Below are 17,821 nucleotides of genomic sequence, written 5' to 3'. Positions count from 1 at the left end.
GTGACATGGTCAATGTGTGGCCACAGCTCTGAGGTCCTGGTAGGAGTCTTGTGAGGGCCTGGTGCCCCTACCCTCAATGCAGCAGGTGTCTTCACACTGTCAGATATTTCAAAATGCAGTCACTTTCTGACCAATTAAGTAAGCTAAGATAGATTTGCTGTCACATTTGTCCGAGTTGCCAATTTTTTATTGCAGTGGATTTTTGTTAAAATAAAAATAAATGTATAATTTGACTGTCAGACTCTCATTTTCAAGCGCCGCCGCTCATGACACCATCCCCTTTCCTCCGCCACACCTTGGGCCCCAAATTATGGGTTCCCGGAGTATTTTTTTTTAGAATTCCACCAATTCAAGGGTGGCAAAAAAGAAAAGAAAATCACCCCCAAAATGAGTTCCTCTATCTCTGGGCACTTCCACTAACTGTTCCCACCAGGCGAACAGTGCCCATTGGGCTGAAAAGAGCTTTAACCCAACCACCGGGATCTGCCATAGCCCAGCGTTCAGCTTCAGCTTCCAGGACAGACAGACTTCTTGAGCTGTTGTGGGCTGGGCCTGACGCCTTCCAAGCATGCAAAGTATTTCACAGCTATTTAAAAGGATATCTATTAACAAGTCTTTGTGATTGTGTTTTCACTTCTTCCTATACCCCCTGGCACCCTACTCTTGAAAAGGGCTGTCGCTGCCACTACGGGAGAATGAAGTTCAGGGAACTACATAGGTGGACGAGCAGAAAATGAATAGGGAGTGCCAAATCAGAGATAAACAAATGGTGTGGCTTGTTTCTAAGCTCCATAACACAAACCAAGCCATCTGCATGGTAAGCAATTCATCATGTAAAATGTGATAAAGATTCTTAAAAGTTCAAAAAGTATATTTCTTTAATGTGAAAGTGTTTCACTTCCTCACAAAAGCACTAACTCTACAATAATTAAATTTATAAGACGTCGTAGGGGCAGATTTACTAACATTCTGTGCCAGGTTTGTGCCACAGAAGGGATGCAAACTGATGTAAAATGCTTATTTGGAATTTAATTGGCAGCTTTGCAAAGTTGCCTGAAAGTAGCACAACGCAGAGCTTTGCACTGCTTTGTTTTACTTTGCGTCGAGGGAGTGTTCCAAGGGCAGTGCATGGTGTCCCATGGTTCCATGGTATTTTAACAAAACATTATCTACTAACAAAAGTAGAAAGGGGTTTGCACTACAAATAACTCTCTTTGAGGCAGGTTTTAAAAAGGAAAAGTAGGTTTATTCCCTGAAACGTTTACAACTTTGCGTGTGGGTTACACTGTACAGCACACATCAAAAGTTTGTCTAGGCATGGAATTTTCTACAGGAATGGTACCCTTCCAGTACAACACCTGTACTAGATATGACGCAAACACCTTTGCACTATTGTGCAAAGGTTTGTGTGTGGCACTAGGTAGTCTGAATGTGCACTAGTATCTGGAAAAGAGCAGAAAAACACCATGGGGCATATTTAAGAGCCCCTAGAGCCTCTGTGCGTCACAATGGCATCATTTTATTTGATGCAAATGTGGCCCAACAAGGCCAAAAACGCCGCACCATATTTACAAAGTGGTGCAATGCATGCATTGCGCCACTTTGAAACCCCTTGAGCCACATTATGCCTGTGCCAGGCATAATGTATACAAGGGGGGCGTTCCTGCGCTAAGGGGGGCTATAAAAATGGCGCAAAGGAATCTATGAGATTCCTTTACGCCCTTTTTTAATGGCTGCTAAGTGCAGGCGTTAAACAGAGGCTCCCATTGAATACAATGGGCTTCTGGGTGCTTTGCAGGATTAGCGTCATCATTTTTTACGCTAATCCTGCACAGCGCTGGACTAGCATCACAAATTATGACGCTAGTCGCCCTAACTACCGCTATGGTGCGCCGCATTTTAAATATGGCGCTACCATGGTGGTGTTAGGGGGGCGCTAATGGGTGCAAGAAAAGTGGCGCTGCACCATGTGCAGCGCCACTTTTCATAAATCTGCCCGCATATCTTAATAGATATGGCGCTGGCTTATTCTCTCACGCAATGCAGCACAGGAATTTCAGCTGCTGTGCTGCGTTGCACGGGTTTTTAGTAAATCTATCCCATTGCTTCTAAACATAAACCTAGAAACATTTATGCTTCCGATGATGATCCTATTAGTAAACCAAGATACAAGTAACTTATCATGTGAACACTGCTAGGGTTTTAATAACATATGGAGCAACATTTGTGTTTTTTAGAGCACACATCCTAAAGTGAAGCTTTTTAAGTTACTCACAAATGTGATGATAAAAGAAAAGAAGGCACAGTGAAATAAGGTATAAGGTCACATAATTTTGCAAAGCTGATAACGTGTTTTTGTTTTGCATTTTAAGTTTTTTTTTGTGCCACCTCGGATCTGTTACTGCCTGTGGAACGTGCCCCCTCTTGACTTCTCTGTAAATGTACTCCATTAGCAGGACTGCTGCCTGGTGTTATGACATGCTCCGACATGCTGGAGGGAATAGAGACACTGATACTGTATGGGCCAGTGCTTAATTTGTAAAGAAACTAAGTGCAATGGCCCTCGTCAGAAGGCCATAGTAGCTTGCGCCACCCACTGCCACTGCCAGTGATGCCAACAACTTTATCTACACAATTACTAACAATCACACTCTTCGAAGTGTGACAATTCCGACTATTGCAGGCCACAAAGCTATAAGAATGGCTTGTGCACCAGGTATTCGTTGTTTTAATGCTTATTGAATTGATAAACAACTGTTGTTCTGCTCATTCCTAAATTACACAAATAGTGCCACCACGTGGCAGACTGTCATAAGTGCCGGTGTGTACAATTAAGTGCTAGTGCTGAGCTCTGGAAACCACTGGCTCAAATTAGGCACTGGTATGGGGGTGAGCCCGAACACATTGGTTGTTTATTGTATTACAATGCCATCAAACTCCAATAAAGAGCTTTAGAAAAAGCAGGTAAACTGTCTGATCCCAGGTATCCTGGTTTCACATTGCACAATGTAGCCACTAGATAAAGGGATGGTGGGCTTAGAGACTGACAGAAAGGGTGGGTGGCAGAAGCCAAATAAAGACTTTGCACCTCAGGCAGTCACCACCACTACCCCAATTCAGGAAGGACCATAAAACCTGGCTCTTCGACTGAAGCTCAGAGGACAACCTCCTTAACACCTAGAGACCCTTATGGGTGAGTAGTTGCACTTTACAAACTCTGATTGATTGATTGTTGAAGACTTAGCTCGTTTTTGGCTCGAGATTCCAAGAATACATCTTTCTGAGTCAGAGCTCAGCATGCGACTCTGGCCTTCATTGCTTCTCCCATCTCTAGAAAATAACCTTTAGGCATGTCCAAAAAGCTGATATTTTGATGCAGGATCAGCTGAAAATATCATTTCTACATCCTAAGTCTCTGATTGATGTCACAGTAATACTACTTTAAATTACACCCAAAACCCCACTTACCAAGCTTCAATGACATGGTAAGCTACTAAAAGTGTCTAGGGATACATAGTCCTGTATTCACACAGCTCACACTTCTCAACCTACTCTTACACAGGTTCACCAGTCATCTCCACTCACACAGGAGTCCGCTCATCCATTACACAGCTCGCCCTTCGCTCACATGAACACAATGATCACCTACTCTCACATGGGCACACCACTTTCCCTGCAGTAGCAAGGGCACACCTTTCACTCAACACTTACACTGCTATCCCTGCACTCACAGCACTCAGTCACCTAGCACCTACACTGGCACATCTCTCACACAGCACATTAATTTATGCAACATTTGTGAACATGCTCATATATCTACATGTGCACCCATGGAATATCTGATCTTTTTGCAGTACTGGATGCTTATTTAGTTTCATCTGCAACTAGGCTGGTGCAAGAGGGAAGAGTGTACTGAGACTGTGAGATAGTACATGAAGTGAGTTTGGGCTGAGGCTGTGGAGGCTGGTGTGGTGTGGCTAGTGTGGTGTGGAAGGTGAGATCAGCCTCAGGCTGTGGGGAGGAGCTGGGAGGGAGTGGGAAATGTGGTACAGGAGGGGAAGCAGCTAAAGGCTGCAGGAGGGGAAGCAGCTAAAGGCTGCAGGAGAGGGAGCAAGCACTACAGGATAAAGATGAAGCGCTACATCTGAGGCTGTGGGCTGGCGTGAGAATTGAGTGGGGCACCAGCCTAGGGATGCTGTGTGTGTGGGCACAGGCTATAGATGTACTTGTCAGCCCTGTACCTGATCTCTGTTGGCCTTCAGAATGCCTGCTGTGAATGAATAGGATGCAGAGTCACCTGTGGTCAGACCGGCTTTCGCTGCTCCTGAAGCACCAATGTAGACCAGCATCTGCACCCCATTGGACTCCATAGCGGAAGTGTGCTGCAGGAGCTGCTACTGGAGAGAAGAGTGAGCTCAAGCTATTTGGGCTGGTGCAGGAGAGGGGGGGGTGGTTGTGGAGGAGCCGGTGCAGTTAGGGGGAGTGAACTGAGGCTGTGGTTTGGTGCTGGAGGAGGGATTGGCAGGAGGCTTTTGGGAGCCCGGTCCACATGCTATGATTGCAGCAATCAGTACATCTGTTGGAAGGCCAGGAAGGGTGGGCGTGTTTTCTGCAATTCAAAAATGCACATTGGGAAGGAAAAACATACACAAGCCCAAACACCACTGCGTCATCATGCTGGGTCCAGCAGCCATTTTATAAGAGGGATAAACCTTTACTGGCAAACTGCTGGTTAGTGGAGCAATACTCTTATCCAATACAATCACAGCATGATTGAGGGGTCATCCGCCTGCACAGTGCTAGGTTTTTACATTTTAATGGGGCAGCACTCCTCCTGAGCCAATAGGAGTGACACAAGCACCCCTTCTTGGCAGCAGCACAAACCTTCTTCCCAATCAGGTGCTGTATTCAAGGTAAACTACATGGGCAGAGCCAACACGCTCTCTTCATTGTGCCCGTCTGTGGAGCACACAAGCTCTACCTAAAAAGTAAGTCTCAGAAGTACTGAAACACATCTGTGAAGGTGCTGAATACATCTTCTAAGCACCATACATGTACATTGACTCTTCAAGAATAACAAGCTGTGTTATGTCTTGGGTTCCAGAGTACCTGAATCAGTGAAGTGGTTTTTATAACACTGATAGTGTATTCAAATGCACCTTGTTTTCACTGCTTTGCATTAATGCATTTTGTGCCAGGAATCTTGCACTATTCTTAGCTGCACCCATTGTGCCCTTGACTCCCACTGAAATATTAATATTTAGTGAATGGCAGTGTGCATATATAGGGTAAGGAGGCACACAGTGCACAGTTAATCAGTCTGAATACATATCCTTTCTATTAGAGGATGTGGCAGACCCTGTTCAGAGGGCCATGTGACATGCATGGGTTAGTGGGCTCCGCCCTTGCGGGCTGGGGTCGTTTGCGTCTGATGTTCGGTAATCCATCCTACTATGGCTTGAAACTGGGCCAAATACAAACCCTTCAGCATTTGAGTCTCAGTGGTAGCAAAGGCGAGCAGTCACAGGCTTCTCAGGGAGGTAGTGTCGGAGTGCATAAACTCAGCACTAAGCCAGACAACAGCACAATATCTGGTTGCCCAGCACAGTGCTTTACTTGGATAAGCAGAGAACTTTAATACACACACTTAAAATAGAATACCACCTTAGGTAATGATAGTAGGTACAATAAAATATTCTGGCATTAGGGCTACTGCACCTTGGGATAGCACCTTCCCTCTCACTTTTTCCAAGATTCCTTCTTCCTTGATGGTAACTTCTGGGATCTGCAGGAATTCACAAAATCCCTACCACCCGGTATTGCTCCATTTATGCCGATAAAATTGCTGCACCACTTGTGTGGTTGGGTCTAGTGCACGCGACAGGAAGCGATCAAACCAAGGTCAATAGGGGTCCCCATGAAAGAGCACCCATTGACTTTGTTTTGATCTGCGCAAGGCACACCACCCTGGACTCCCCCAGTAGCCTGTTTTTCACAAATATGCAGGTTTGCTATGTTGGGCCACCTGAGTTAGGGCCCAGAATCCACATCTACCCACTTTGCAAAAAACGGGTCAGATTTGAGTGGAAAAATGTGATGTATCCATGTTGCATTTTAGGCTATTTCCTATTGTGGGCACTAGATCCACCCACACAAGTGAGGTACTATTTTTGTACAGAAGGTTTAGGGGGATGCTTGGTGGAAAGACGTTTGTGGCTTCCCACTGACTTCAGAACTTCCCATCACAGAAATATGAGGAATAAATGATTTTAGTCAAAGTTTGAAGTTTGTAAAGGAGTCTGGGTAAAACACCTTGGTAAGAGCCAAGCAAGTCACCCCATCCTGGTTCCCCCTAGGTGTCAAGTTTTCAAATATGTTCAGGTTTGCTAGTTTTCCCTAGGAGCTGGCTCAGCAAGGGCCCAAAGTCCACAGCTACCCACTTTGCAAAAAACATGTCAGTTTTGAATGGAAAAATGTGATGTATTCATCTTGCGTTTTGGGCCATTTCCTGTTGCGAGCACTAGGCCTATCCATACAAGCATAGCATTTTTATCAGAAGACTTAGGGGAATGCTGGTTGGAAGGAAGTTTGTGGTTCCCCACCGATTCCAGAACTTTCCATCACAGAAATGTGAGGAAAATGTGTATTTTTAGTCAATGTTTAAGGTTTGCAAAGGATTCTGGGTAAAACAACCTGGTAAGAGCCACAAAAGTCATCACATCCTGGTGTCCCTGAGGTGTCTAGATTTTAAAAATGTACATGTTTGCTAGGTTTCCCTAGGAGGCGGCTGAGCTATACCCAAAATCCACAACGACCCACTTTGCAAAAAACAAAATAGGTCAGTTTTGGATGGAAAAATGTGATGCACCCATGTTGCATTTTGGGCTGGTACCTGTCGTGGGCTCTGTGCCTAACCACACAAGTGAGGTACCATTTTTATCGGAAGACGTAGGGGAATGCTGGGTGGAAGGAAGTCTGGGGATACCACCAGATTCCAGAGCTTTCCATCACAGAAATGTGAAGAAATTTTATTTTTTTGTCAAAGTTTGAGGTTTGTAAGGGATTCTGGGCAAAACAACCTGGTGGGAGCCATGCAGGTCACTCCATTCTAGATTCCGGCATGTGCCTAGCTTTAAAAAACGTACAGGTTTGCTAGGTTTCCCCAGGTGTCAGTTGAACTAGGACCCAAAATCCATAGCTACCCACTTTGCAAAAAACAGGTCAGCTTTGAGTGGAAAAATGTGATGTATCCATATTGTGTTTTTGGCCGTTTCCTTTTGCAGGGACTAGACTTACCCACACAAGTGCGGTGCCATTATTATAAGACATGTGGGAACATAGAATAGTAGAATATTTGATAGTTTCTATTGGATTTCACTGCATTTGTGCCTTCCAAATGTAAACCAGTGTCTGAGAGAGATGTAATTATGAAAAATACCCTCAAAATGATATACTCCTATGTGTACCAACAAATTCAGAGATGTGCATATAACCACTGCCACTTAGTTGGACTAAATGGCTACTTAGTTGGACCTTCAATTGCAATTGTCTGTGTTGCATGATGCCAGACAGATTAGGGTTTTGAATTGGGATTGAGGACGGCACAAGAGGCACGGGCGGCAACAGCTCCGGCAATGGCTCTGGCTGGCTCCCAGCCTTAAAGAAGTTAAGGGAGTTCCGCAACAAAAAGGTCTGTCAAATGTAATGGTACACTGTTGAATTGCAGCTACTGTGACAAAACGTTACAGGTGACAACATTCTCATAAATGGCTGTTTCTTCCTACTCATGTTCAGTATTTCTCCATTTCAACAGTTAGTTTATTTGGGGAAAACCTTGTGGGATCTACATATATGTCCCCTTGCTGAATCCGAAAGTTTGTCTACTTTTCAGAAATATATAGTTTATCTGGATCACCCCTGGGTTTCACGCTGCTTTCCACCACAAACTGGAAGTAGGTTAAAAGCGTAAAAAATAGGAAAATTGGTCTACCACTTTGAAAAATGCCAAAATTGTGATAAGGAAATGTTCTTTTTTTTAATTCGGCTCTGCATGTTACTGAAAGCTGGGGTGATGGTGACTTAAGCAAAGCAAACCATTTGCCATTTTTATGGCGAAAGGAGTGCAAGCACGCATGTATTATTAACTCTCCCTTGCCTTTGAAAGTGTCCATGATCCCGTGCTTCCACAGACACTTGACAACATCAGTGTGCAGGGGGCGAAGTGCACCAGATGAAATCCTTTCAATCAGACAGAGCATCATCTCCCTTTATCCTTTCAGGTCGGCTCCATTTGCTTCACAACTAATGTACCTAAATGTTCTAACTCCTCTTTAACATTTGCCTTGGCTCGCTACCGGACCTAGGGGCAAATGTATCAATATTTGACACAACGCAATGCAGTAAGACGCCTTGCTGCACTGTGTGAAACGGAGAGGGCAGGAATGTGCCACATTTAACATTATATTGCGTATTCTTGCCCTCTCCTTGCACTGGTGCACATTTGGCTGCCTAGTGTCAATGTATACACTCCTGCACTGTGGTGCAAAGGTGCCTGCCTTGAGGCAGGGTTGTTTTTGTGCCGAAAGGGACACCTCCCTGCACAGCAACAATCCTCTGAGTCTTTTTTCTCCTTCTACGTGTACTGAATTCTGCAGAACACATAGAAAGAGAAATAAAATGAGAAGTAAAGAAATGTATCTTTGCTACATCTCCCTTAGGAAAGTGTAGCATCCTGACCCATTCCCAGGTCTGCCACTTATGATAAATCTGTGAATGTGCTGTATTCCATCTGTGGATGTGTGGGAACGCCCACGCTCCACCTGCGGATTGCCTCCCAGGGCAGAGTAACTCCAGGCAGTGACTTGTGTTGCTTTGCGTTACACCGGATTTACCAAGCACCGCACAGCCATGAAAGGTGGCCTTACGTGGCTTGGTAAATCTGACTTAAGGGTTGCGTAGCCCTTGCGCTCCCGTGCCTGACACAAGGGCAATGCAACACTTTGACAAATCTGGCCCCTAATTTTCTCTTTCAATCTTAACTGATATGCAGACGATACACAAATCGTATTTAAGTAGGAAACCCCTTCTGACTTTGATTCTTACTTAAATGGACACTGCCTCAAGCAGTCAAATGAAGGGTGATGCCTAACCACAGCAAAAACAGACGTGAAAAATTAAAATGTTCTTTTGAGGCTAATGGACCAAACACCACAGATCAACAGTATGGCCTTAGCAGCCACATCACCTAGGGGGTGCTGTGGACTTCAAACTTTCAGTGTGGGTTGGTCCAACATGTTTTAACTGCACAGTTTGTCACTTCTCTCCTTCATTCTGGATATGGAGACAGATCTGGTCCCATTTATGTAAATACTTGACTTGCGCCACCAGGGGGCAGGGTTCCAGTTGGGGCATCCAGTTTGAGGTGACTCCGGATAGTCTGGTGCCCTGTTGTAGATGTGCCTTGGGGCCATGGTTAGCGGTGTGTATTTGACGTTGCCCTGCACTGGGAGACGATGCACGCTCGAGGGCAAGGGTTATGTGCTGTCTACTAGCAATATTAGCCATTGCACGTGCATCTGAGTTCGGTACCGCCTGGAGCTTTTGCAGCGTTTGTTGTGACATTCAGCGGAACAAAGCCGTAGTCACGTATGGTCCTTGCTTTTGCATGTTAATGTGTTAAAAGATGCAGTGTTAAGCTTTTTGCTGGTGCTGACGGACACAGATTCCCTGTGCAGGGGCGTGGCATGGCTACATTTCTAGACCACATTTCTTCAAATCCAAGCATCACTAATGAATGCAATGGAATGCACTGTCTGCGCATGCGCCGGGTCTCCACAGAAGGGATAATAGCAGCATCTCTGCCCTGGATGTCTCGCTGGCAGCATTGCTCTACAGGGTCAGCCATGCTCGCCTCCAGGCTGGGGGCACTGTGTGCGGCCGGCAGCACCCCCTATCGGTGGGTCTCACGCCGTGTGTGGCGCCACATCCGGGTCCTGTGAGGGATGCAGTCTCCCGCGCCACATCCGGGCCCTCTGAGGGATGCAGTCTCCCGCCCCACATCACCTGCCTCAGAGCGAGAGGCGGCCAGCCGGTCAGGCCTGTCCCACGAGACCCTCCTGTTCCTCCACCAGGCGGGAGGACAGAGCCTGCTCATCCGGACGGAGGGTCCAGGCCGTGGGAACAATGGCAGAGGGCACTGCCCTCAGCCACGCCCTCCATTCTAGAGCAGGTGCAGAAGGTAAACAAAGGTCTGCCCAATGAATGGTTGAGGACAGAACCCCTCATTATGAGAAGTCAGGTAGTTCCAGCCTCTAGGGCAGGCAGGATCCCAGCCAGATCTTGTAGATAACCCCTAAATAAAAGAGTTTTCTGTAAATTAGATGTATGTGAATCTGGATATTTCTGTATTGTTGTGATATCTAAAGGGGTCATCTTAATATTCCATCATGGACCCGGCTCTCCTGGACCTGCGATGGACACTTCTGGTGTAGGGAGTTCTAAGCCTTGTGAATTCTTTATGATGCAAATTTAAAGGCTGTGTTCTGTACTTGTGATCCTAGGGGCATCTTAGGTACTTACTCAACATTAAAATATAGCAATTCCATTTCGAACCATTGTCTTGCAAATGAAGCAAAGACGTCTTGCTCTAAACCACAGCCCGGATGTATTTACACTGCACCGGTGTAGGGTCATCCAATGTGACGTAAAGCAGTGTAAAGTGTAGTTTTAGGATTTACTTTCCACTGCAAAATGTAGGACCAAAAGGTAGCCTTACAAAACGCCTGCGCTGCTTGGCTTCAAGGGCTCCCCAGAGGTGGTACGTGGGTGGTCCCATGTGACCACCCACGCATTTTTGTGTAAACCCCTATCTATTAACATTGGCAAGCAGGGATGTATATAAAAAAAATACTCCTTCCTGAGGCAGTCAAACTTAGAGCTTTGTTTAAATGTCTCACAAATGTTCAAACTGCAGGTGTGCTACGCTGTACAGTACACATACAAAGTGGGGAACAGCTGTGAAATATGTCTAAGAATGGTATTTTGTGCTGGCCCTTCAAGTACAAACCTATGCAGGGCTTCAAGCAGACCCAGTGCAGGATGGTGCAAGGGTGTGCAGGCCCAGGGAGCCTAAACTGCACCAGTGATGGGGGAGAGAGCAACAGCGCCAACTTTGGCTGCTGCGCGTCCTTGTGTGACCTCCAGGGGGCAACAAAGTAGAGGAGACATATTGGAACTATTGCAGCATTAAGGGCCAGAGCAAACTATTTTTTCTCCACTTGTGAAACATGAATAAAAGATGTGAGTCAGTGTGAGATAATGTACCATCAGCACCAAAAAGGACAGCATGAGACATACTTACAGTCGAGAAACTGTCCTCGGGCATGTAGGACAAAGCACGGTCAATATCAGGTGTGATTAGATGACTTCCCCGAGGAAGGGCTTTTAAAAGAGATGCAAGGTTGAAATCAAAAGTGCGATGGCATCCAACGCACACATCAGAACATCAGAAGCGAGATAACACTTTTTTAGCACTCGCCACCAACTGTGCAAAGGCATGAAATATCAAAACCTTCCCCAGTCCAAGTGGGTGTGCCCCAAGATTTTGTTATTGCACGCTTCAACTTGTATTTCTGCTTTCATAACCGTGTAAATCAGGTCACCGGGATGCAAAGAAAACTGGTATTCATTTTATCAAACTCGGAAGGATGAAAGGCGAAGTCAGCCTTGCAATTACTAGAAAATTCTGACTACACTACCTAACTACACGCTCTGATTAAACGAGAGCACATTTCGGCGAATTCTCTTTGTGGCTCAAAGCAATATTTTTGGTAGCTTAAGACAACGATTGGCCATTTATATTTAAGAAGAATGAGCCTATACAAGGCAAAATACCCTCGGAATCATGTTTACGAAGATGATTTGTTTTACACATATTTTTGAAAATGTCAATTTAGCATATTTGTGTCTAATTTGTAAAAAAGGTGACAGCTGCAATCCTAGACTATCCTAGTCTACAACTATAAAATACAAAGTTTCATTACTTTTGGAGGGGATTGCAGGAATTGCACATACGTCGAACGTCCCCTCTGATGACATCAATTGTGCCAAGGCCCCACATTCAAGAAAAGAAAATGTACTCTGAATACAACATACTGGAAGCGAACTCGTAGTTTAATAATCCTCGGGCGCCATCTGCTGGTGGATGCTTGCTATTATTCCGATCACTGGGCTGCTGCAGCAGCTCCCGAAGGAAAAGGAGCGAGTGAAATTTAATTTCACAACTTAATCAGCGGTTTCCCAATTATTAGAGCCTTTTTCGAGTGTCTGTGTGGAAAGTGATTTTACTTATTATTTTTTTTAATTTGGCCTTCATCCTTCGCATGATGCTGTAACTAGAGTTTAGTCACTCAGGAAGCTCCTGTTCGAGGACCCACTTGTCATTTATCCCAAACTTGAAGACACTAATTGAAAAATGGCATCTCGCACAATATGGCCGCTGATTTGCAGACACAGTTTTAATAAAAAAACAATAAATTAAGCACCTTTTGGGTATTTTGTTGTGCACGGTTTGTGAGCAAGAAGGAGGGAGAAAATTGTAAAATGTCGAGACCAAAGACATTTCATTATGTGATGGCTTGAAAAAATGCAAGCTTCTGGTGCTGCTCTATCATGTTAAAATGTGTTATTAAAGAATGCCTGCTGGATGATGTTTGCTTTTATTCAGGATGTGTATTATAACTATTTAGCGAATGCTAATAATCTTCTACCATGCCCAGAAAGAAACACATTCAAATACCACTAACAGGTCAAACTGGACTCCAGCAAAATGAAGCATATCAATGGCCATCAGGAAACTGAAGGTGTTAAGAGTATGACACCTATGGATGTTCTGCACAAGAAACAGCTCACAGTGTACTTTGCATTCTGGGATTTGTAGTTCTACTGGTGCAAGTTTAGGTGTACTCTAATGCTGCAAGGCCAGGTGTACTTTAATGTGCATGGTCAGGGGTACTATAATGCTTCAAGGCCAGGTGCACTTTAATGGTGCAAGGCCTGGTGCACTTTAATGGTGCAAGGCCAGGTGTACTTTAATGGGCAAGACCAGGTGTACTATAATGCTGCAAGGCCAGGAGCACTTTAATGGTGCAAGGCCAGGTGCACTTTAATGGTGCGAGGCCAGGTGTACTTTAATGGGCAAGACCAGGTGTACTATAATGCTTCAAGGCCAGGAGCACTTTAATGCTTCAAGGCCAGGAGCACTTTAATGGTGCGTGGCCAGGTGTACTTTAATGTGCAAGGCCAGGTGTACTCTAATGCTGCAAGGCCAGGTGTACTATAATGCTGCAAGACCAGGTGCATTTTAATGGTGCAAGGCCAGGTGTACTATAATGCTGCAAAGCCAGATGTACTATAATGTGCAAGGCCAGGTGTACTTTAATGGTGCGAGGCCAGGGTGAACAAATACCTGTACACAAAACGTGAAAGGATTGTGCTTTTTCCCTATGTCAGGTGAAGGTAACTTCAATAAATTGTCAGAAGGGGATTGTTAGATTACGCCAACAGTGGTGTATACTGCCAGTGATCCTGGAGCGCTAATAGCAGATATCAAATTATATGAAGGATTCACTGATGTCAGTATTGTCCTGATATCAAACATATGACGTCATATCAAGGCGACCAGGCTCACTATTCCGTCACAATACACCCTGCTTTGCTCACTTCCTTCCACCTTGCTCTCCTTTCTTGGTTACAGACGGAGTTAAATAAAAACCGGCGGGTGTCACTGGGGCAGTGACTCCTCTCACTAGAGGGGGGAGGGCTGACACTATAATACACTTCCGGTAAAGAACAGAGAGCGGAATCTCACAGAGAAAAGCTCCAGGTGTGCTGCGTGTGCGTGCCTGCCTACATGAATGTGTGTCTGCATACATGTATGTTTGTGTTTGTGCCTGTGAGGTTCTGAATGGAACACGATCAACCATCTGTAGCTTCTTCGTCGTGACCAAATCCACCAATTTCTAAGGTGGTCTATATACTCCCCACCCCCTTCTTCTGGTCCGTTGTGGAACATGCCTTGAATTTATTCCTAAAGCTAAATAAATAAAAAATCAATTCAAGGCATTTTCTACAACTGTGATTACCAGGCTCCTGAGAGGTGAATTGATTACACGTAGTGATTATGCCCCTCTTTCTAGTTTAGCGATCTGGAGTGATCTCGGTGCCTCTGAGCTCCTGGGAAGAAGCAACGTGCAAATGTTTCATTCAATGCTTAATTTGTAAATAAAAATGTGCCGGTGCCCAAAGCCCTCCTCTTAAACACGCAGCTCCTGCAATTAAACGTGCGAGCACGGAATACTGAGGGAGCGTAATCCTGAAGCCTTCTCGGGCCTCTTTAATCCATTTACAGCCACTCCCTGCCCCCTCAGCTCACTCTTCCAGCTTTCTGCTTTCTACCTTTGTGACGCTTTCTCGTTTTTCTCTTCCTCCGTCTTTCCTATATGTGTCCTTTGCTCGTAGTAAATGCTTGAGGCAGAAAAATAAGTGCCAGCTCTCAAAAATAAGTGCTGGTGCCCAGCACCGGAAACAACAAGCACAGATTAAGCACTGGTTTCATTTAACCTATTGTCAGACACAAAGGAAAACACAGTTGTACCCTAACTTTCTGCTATCCTCTTCTGTCTCCTAGTTTTCGAGATATCCTGGAAAGTCTAAAAACATCTCTGACCACTATATACAGGAGGAAAAGTCTTCCTAGATCAAAATGTGACGCATTTGAAAGCATCCAAAGATGGCGCCAACTTGGTGGGCATCAGTGGGATGGTCTGCTCGCGAATCAACCCCCCACAGGGTGATTACCTTAAAAAGTGGTTGCCTTGTCCGAGCACCCACCACTGGACTGCAGCACTGTGGGAAGGCCTATGTGAAGCTATAACCAGGGCCACTGGAATTATGCAATTGTGCAGACGCTGCACTTTTTGCATAGATATGTATTTGCTGCAATTGACACATAATCCATCATCTGCCGCATAATCTGCAGATTCTATTTGAAAAATGTGTTTCTAGCTCAAACGGTTCACAAATTACTAAAAATGCAGGGACACGTGTTGCCACTCATTGAAATGCCCTTCGCAAACCTCAATATGCCAACTTTATGTTACCTTGTGCGATATTTGTGTATTAAACTGGTATTAATAAGACGCAACCAATGCCCAGACAGGGTTACCAAGAATAAAACTGATGAAATAATTACGTAATGCTATTACAAAATGTGCCGCATTATGCTGCATAATTTACCCATTCTTCCCGCATAATTTACTCAACCCTGTCGCATAATTTGGCCCTCGCCTGATGCATAATTCCAGTGGCCCTGGCAATAACAGATTCACATTGCCAAACTAGCGACATGGATACCTGAATCCTGGACACATTAACATATTGCTAAGTCTCTTGCTTGGATGTTTTCTAGATGGCACTGTAAGTCTTCACCCAAGACTGCTCTCTGAGGTGCAGGTAAAGTTAGGGCACTACCCAGTCTCAAATAAATAAGTGAAAAGCACATTTTATGGGTGCCCGAAGCTGCTCAACGGAGAGAGAATAATTCTGCTAGTCAAATTTTCAGAAGAGAATACCACAAGTGCACATTGAAATTAAATATATTATTAAACTTCCTTCTTCTGCAGTTGACCTGATAGTGGCAACCTGTTCCAGACATTCTTCGTCTACTAGTTGTGTGGCACAGTGTTCCAGTTATTACAAAACTAAGCTGGTTCTAGGAGTAATTACCAGGGTTGCCAAATGACCTGCAACGTTGCTTTCAGAGTACGTTGGGGCACTTTTGGTAGGTTAAATCATCAATCAAATGCTTGTTTGCATCACCTCGGACTGGGCTATAGCATAGCTCTGGAACTGTTCTAATACAGTCTGAGAACATGTCACAGATTGAAAATTGTGTACCTGGTGCCATCATAAAATGAAAACTGTTCTCACGCTGGTGAGTACTGGGTCGTACCCAACTGCTGCAGGGATTGGAGGGCAACACAGTAAGATGGAAAATCATACCTGCCACTCCGCCCCCCCAAAAAACAAAAAAAACGTACATTTGTATCGAATGCTTGAGAACAAAACAGTGAATCTAAATTTGTTTCTTGAACTGACAAAGTGGAGAGGCAACCAAAAACGAGCTACCATAAAAAGTATTTGCATTTACAAGCCGTGGGACCCCAGAACTTCTGGCTCATGGCCAAAGGCCTTTGCGCAGCGGGTTCGGAAGTGCGTGGACTAGTTGCTGAGCGTACTCGATGGCCACACCTTGTGCTCTGAGCCTGCTGTGCATGGACAAAGGCTGCACAAGCAGAATGCTGTATCCACAGCTTAGTGCCGGAGGCCAAAGGTCATGTACAGCAGGCTTTGGGGGCATGGGTCCTGGGCACAGGGAATGACCAGAAGCCACACTCCACACTCATAGGAAGCGGTGCACAGGTAATGCCATCTTTAGCAGATTTGGGTGGCATAGGGGATGGGCACAGGGGATAACTAGAAGCAAAGCCATGCACCACATTCTGTAGCAAAGAGCCAAGGCACTGGCACTGGGCACAGAGGTTGCCAGCAGATCATACTCAGATTCCAAAGCCAAGTAGACAAGGCGTTTGGTGCCAGGGCCATGCAGGATGGGGGCTGGGTGCAGGGCATGTTGTGTGTAGTTGGTCATAATATATCTAACTATTTAACTTTAGCTGACCATTCAGTCTGTTGGTTGCTCAGTAAGTTTAGTTAACTAGTCCACCAACTGTACAGCAGGTTGTAACTTGGCTAGTTCGCTCGCTGGTAAAGTGGTTAATGACTGTGATCATTCCACGTCTGAAGTGTCAGTTACTCAGGTGGTTCTTACTTGTTATCAGGAAGGTCGATGACAGTGTGGAAGAAGGTTCCGGGAACGGGGCCAATTTCCGGCAAACTGTTTTCCCGCCTCTCTTTGCGGGCCGGATGGGTCGCAGCGAGACTGCGCGCCTGGGCTTCTTCTAGGCTCACCAGCTTCATGGGCGTGGACATCGACGGCAGGGTCATGCACTTCACAATGGTTTTGCAATCTGCAAACAAATGAAGAAAGGGCAGAGGTTTTAGAAAGTATGACGATTTTGTGCAAACTCTCTAAAACGACAATTTTGGGCTAAAACCCGAGTTGTCTTTCAAATAACCAGGCACATATATACAACCAGACTTGATATAGCGCTGTTTCTGCAGATTATAGGAACGCACGCATGCTAATGTGAATATAGGTAAAAAAAAACATTATTATTGAAGAGAAGCACTAAAGTTTGGAACTAACTCCCCTTGTTAAGATGGTCTGCTGCTCCTATAATATGTGGTTATGGAGATCAGGTCTTTGGTTAACATCGCACCAGTCAATAGTGAACTATAGAGGCTTGTAGTAAAACGAAAAACTAGCTTGTCAGGCCTAACATGTTGTCCATGTCAGCACCCACCCTACTTGGCAGCAACAATTTGAGTGTCACACATTACAAAGAGCTTGTGTTGTCATAATTTTAAAAGGAGAAGGTCTGTGAATGATGTTTTTTGGACCCGGTCTTTTTTGCACGATGACCCCCCAACTCTTTGCCTTCTGTCGCTGCTCCCATTTTTGTTGGTATTAGGACTCTGTGGACTTTTTTTCTCCTGCTTACCAGTGGTAAATAACTTGTGCTCTCTATCCCTAAAACATGGTACAATTGACACACACCTGAGCAGTACATTTAACTTACCTGTAAGTCCCTAGTGAATGGTTCTTCTTGTACCCAGGGGCCTTAAAATAAATGCTATTAGT

At 45.0% G+C, this 17,821-nt stretch overlaps 1 protein-coding gene across 1 annotated transcript in view; it reads right to left on the bottom strand.

Moving 5' to 3' along the window:
- The window catches only part of ARHGAP31 (Rho GTPase activating protein 31), a 411,862-nt gene that overhangs the window by 49,665 nt on the left and 344,376 nt on the right, over positions 1-17,821 (bottom strand). Inside the window, exon 7 of the mRNA XM_069202778.1 lies at positions 16,889-17,087. Within this exon, the coding sequence (XP_069058879.1) occupies positions 16,889-17,087 (199 nt within the window). The remainder of the gene's footprint in view (positions 1-16,888; positions 17,088-17,821) is intronic.

The sequence above is a fragment of the Pleurodeles waltl genome, chromosome 8 (genome assembly GCF_031143425.1).
Source record: "Pleurodeles waltl isolate 20211129_DDA chromosome 8, aPleWal1.hap1.20221129, whole genome shotgun sequence".
In the NCBI taxonomy this organism is placed as follows: domain Eukaryota; kingdom Metazoa; phylum Chordata; class Amphibia; order Caudata; family Salamandridae; genus Pleurodeles; species Pleurodeles waltl.
This window is presented reverse-complemented; position numbering and strand designations above follow the sequence as displayed.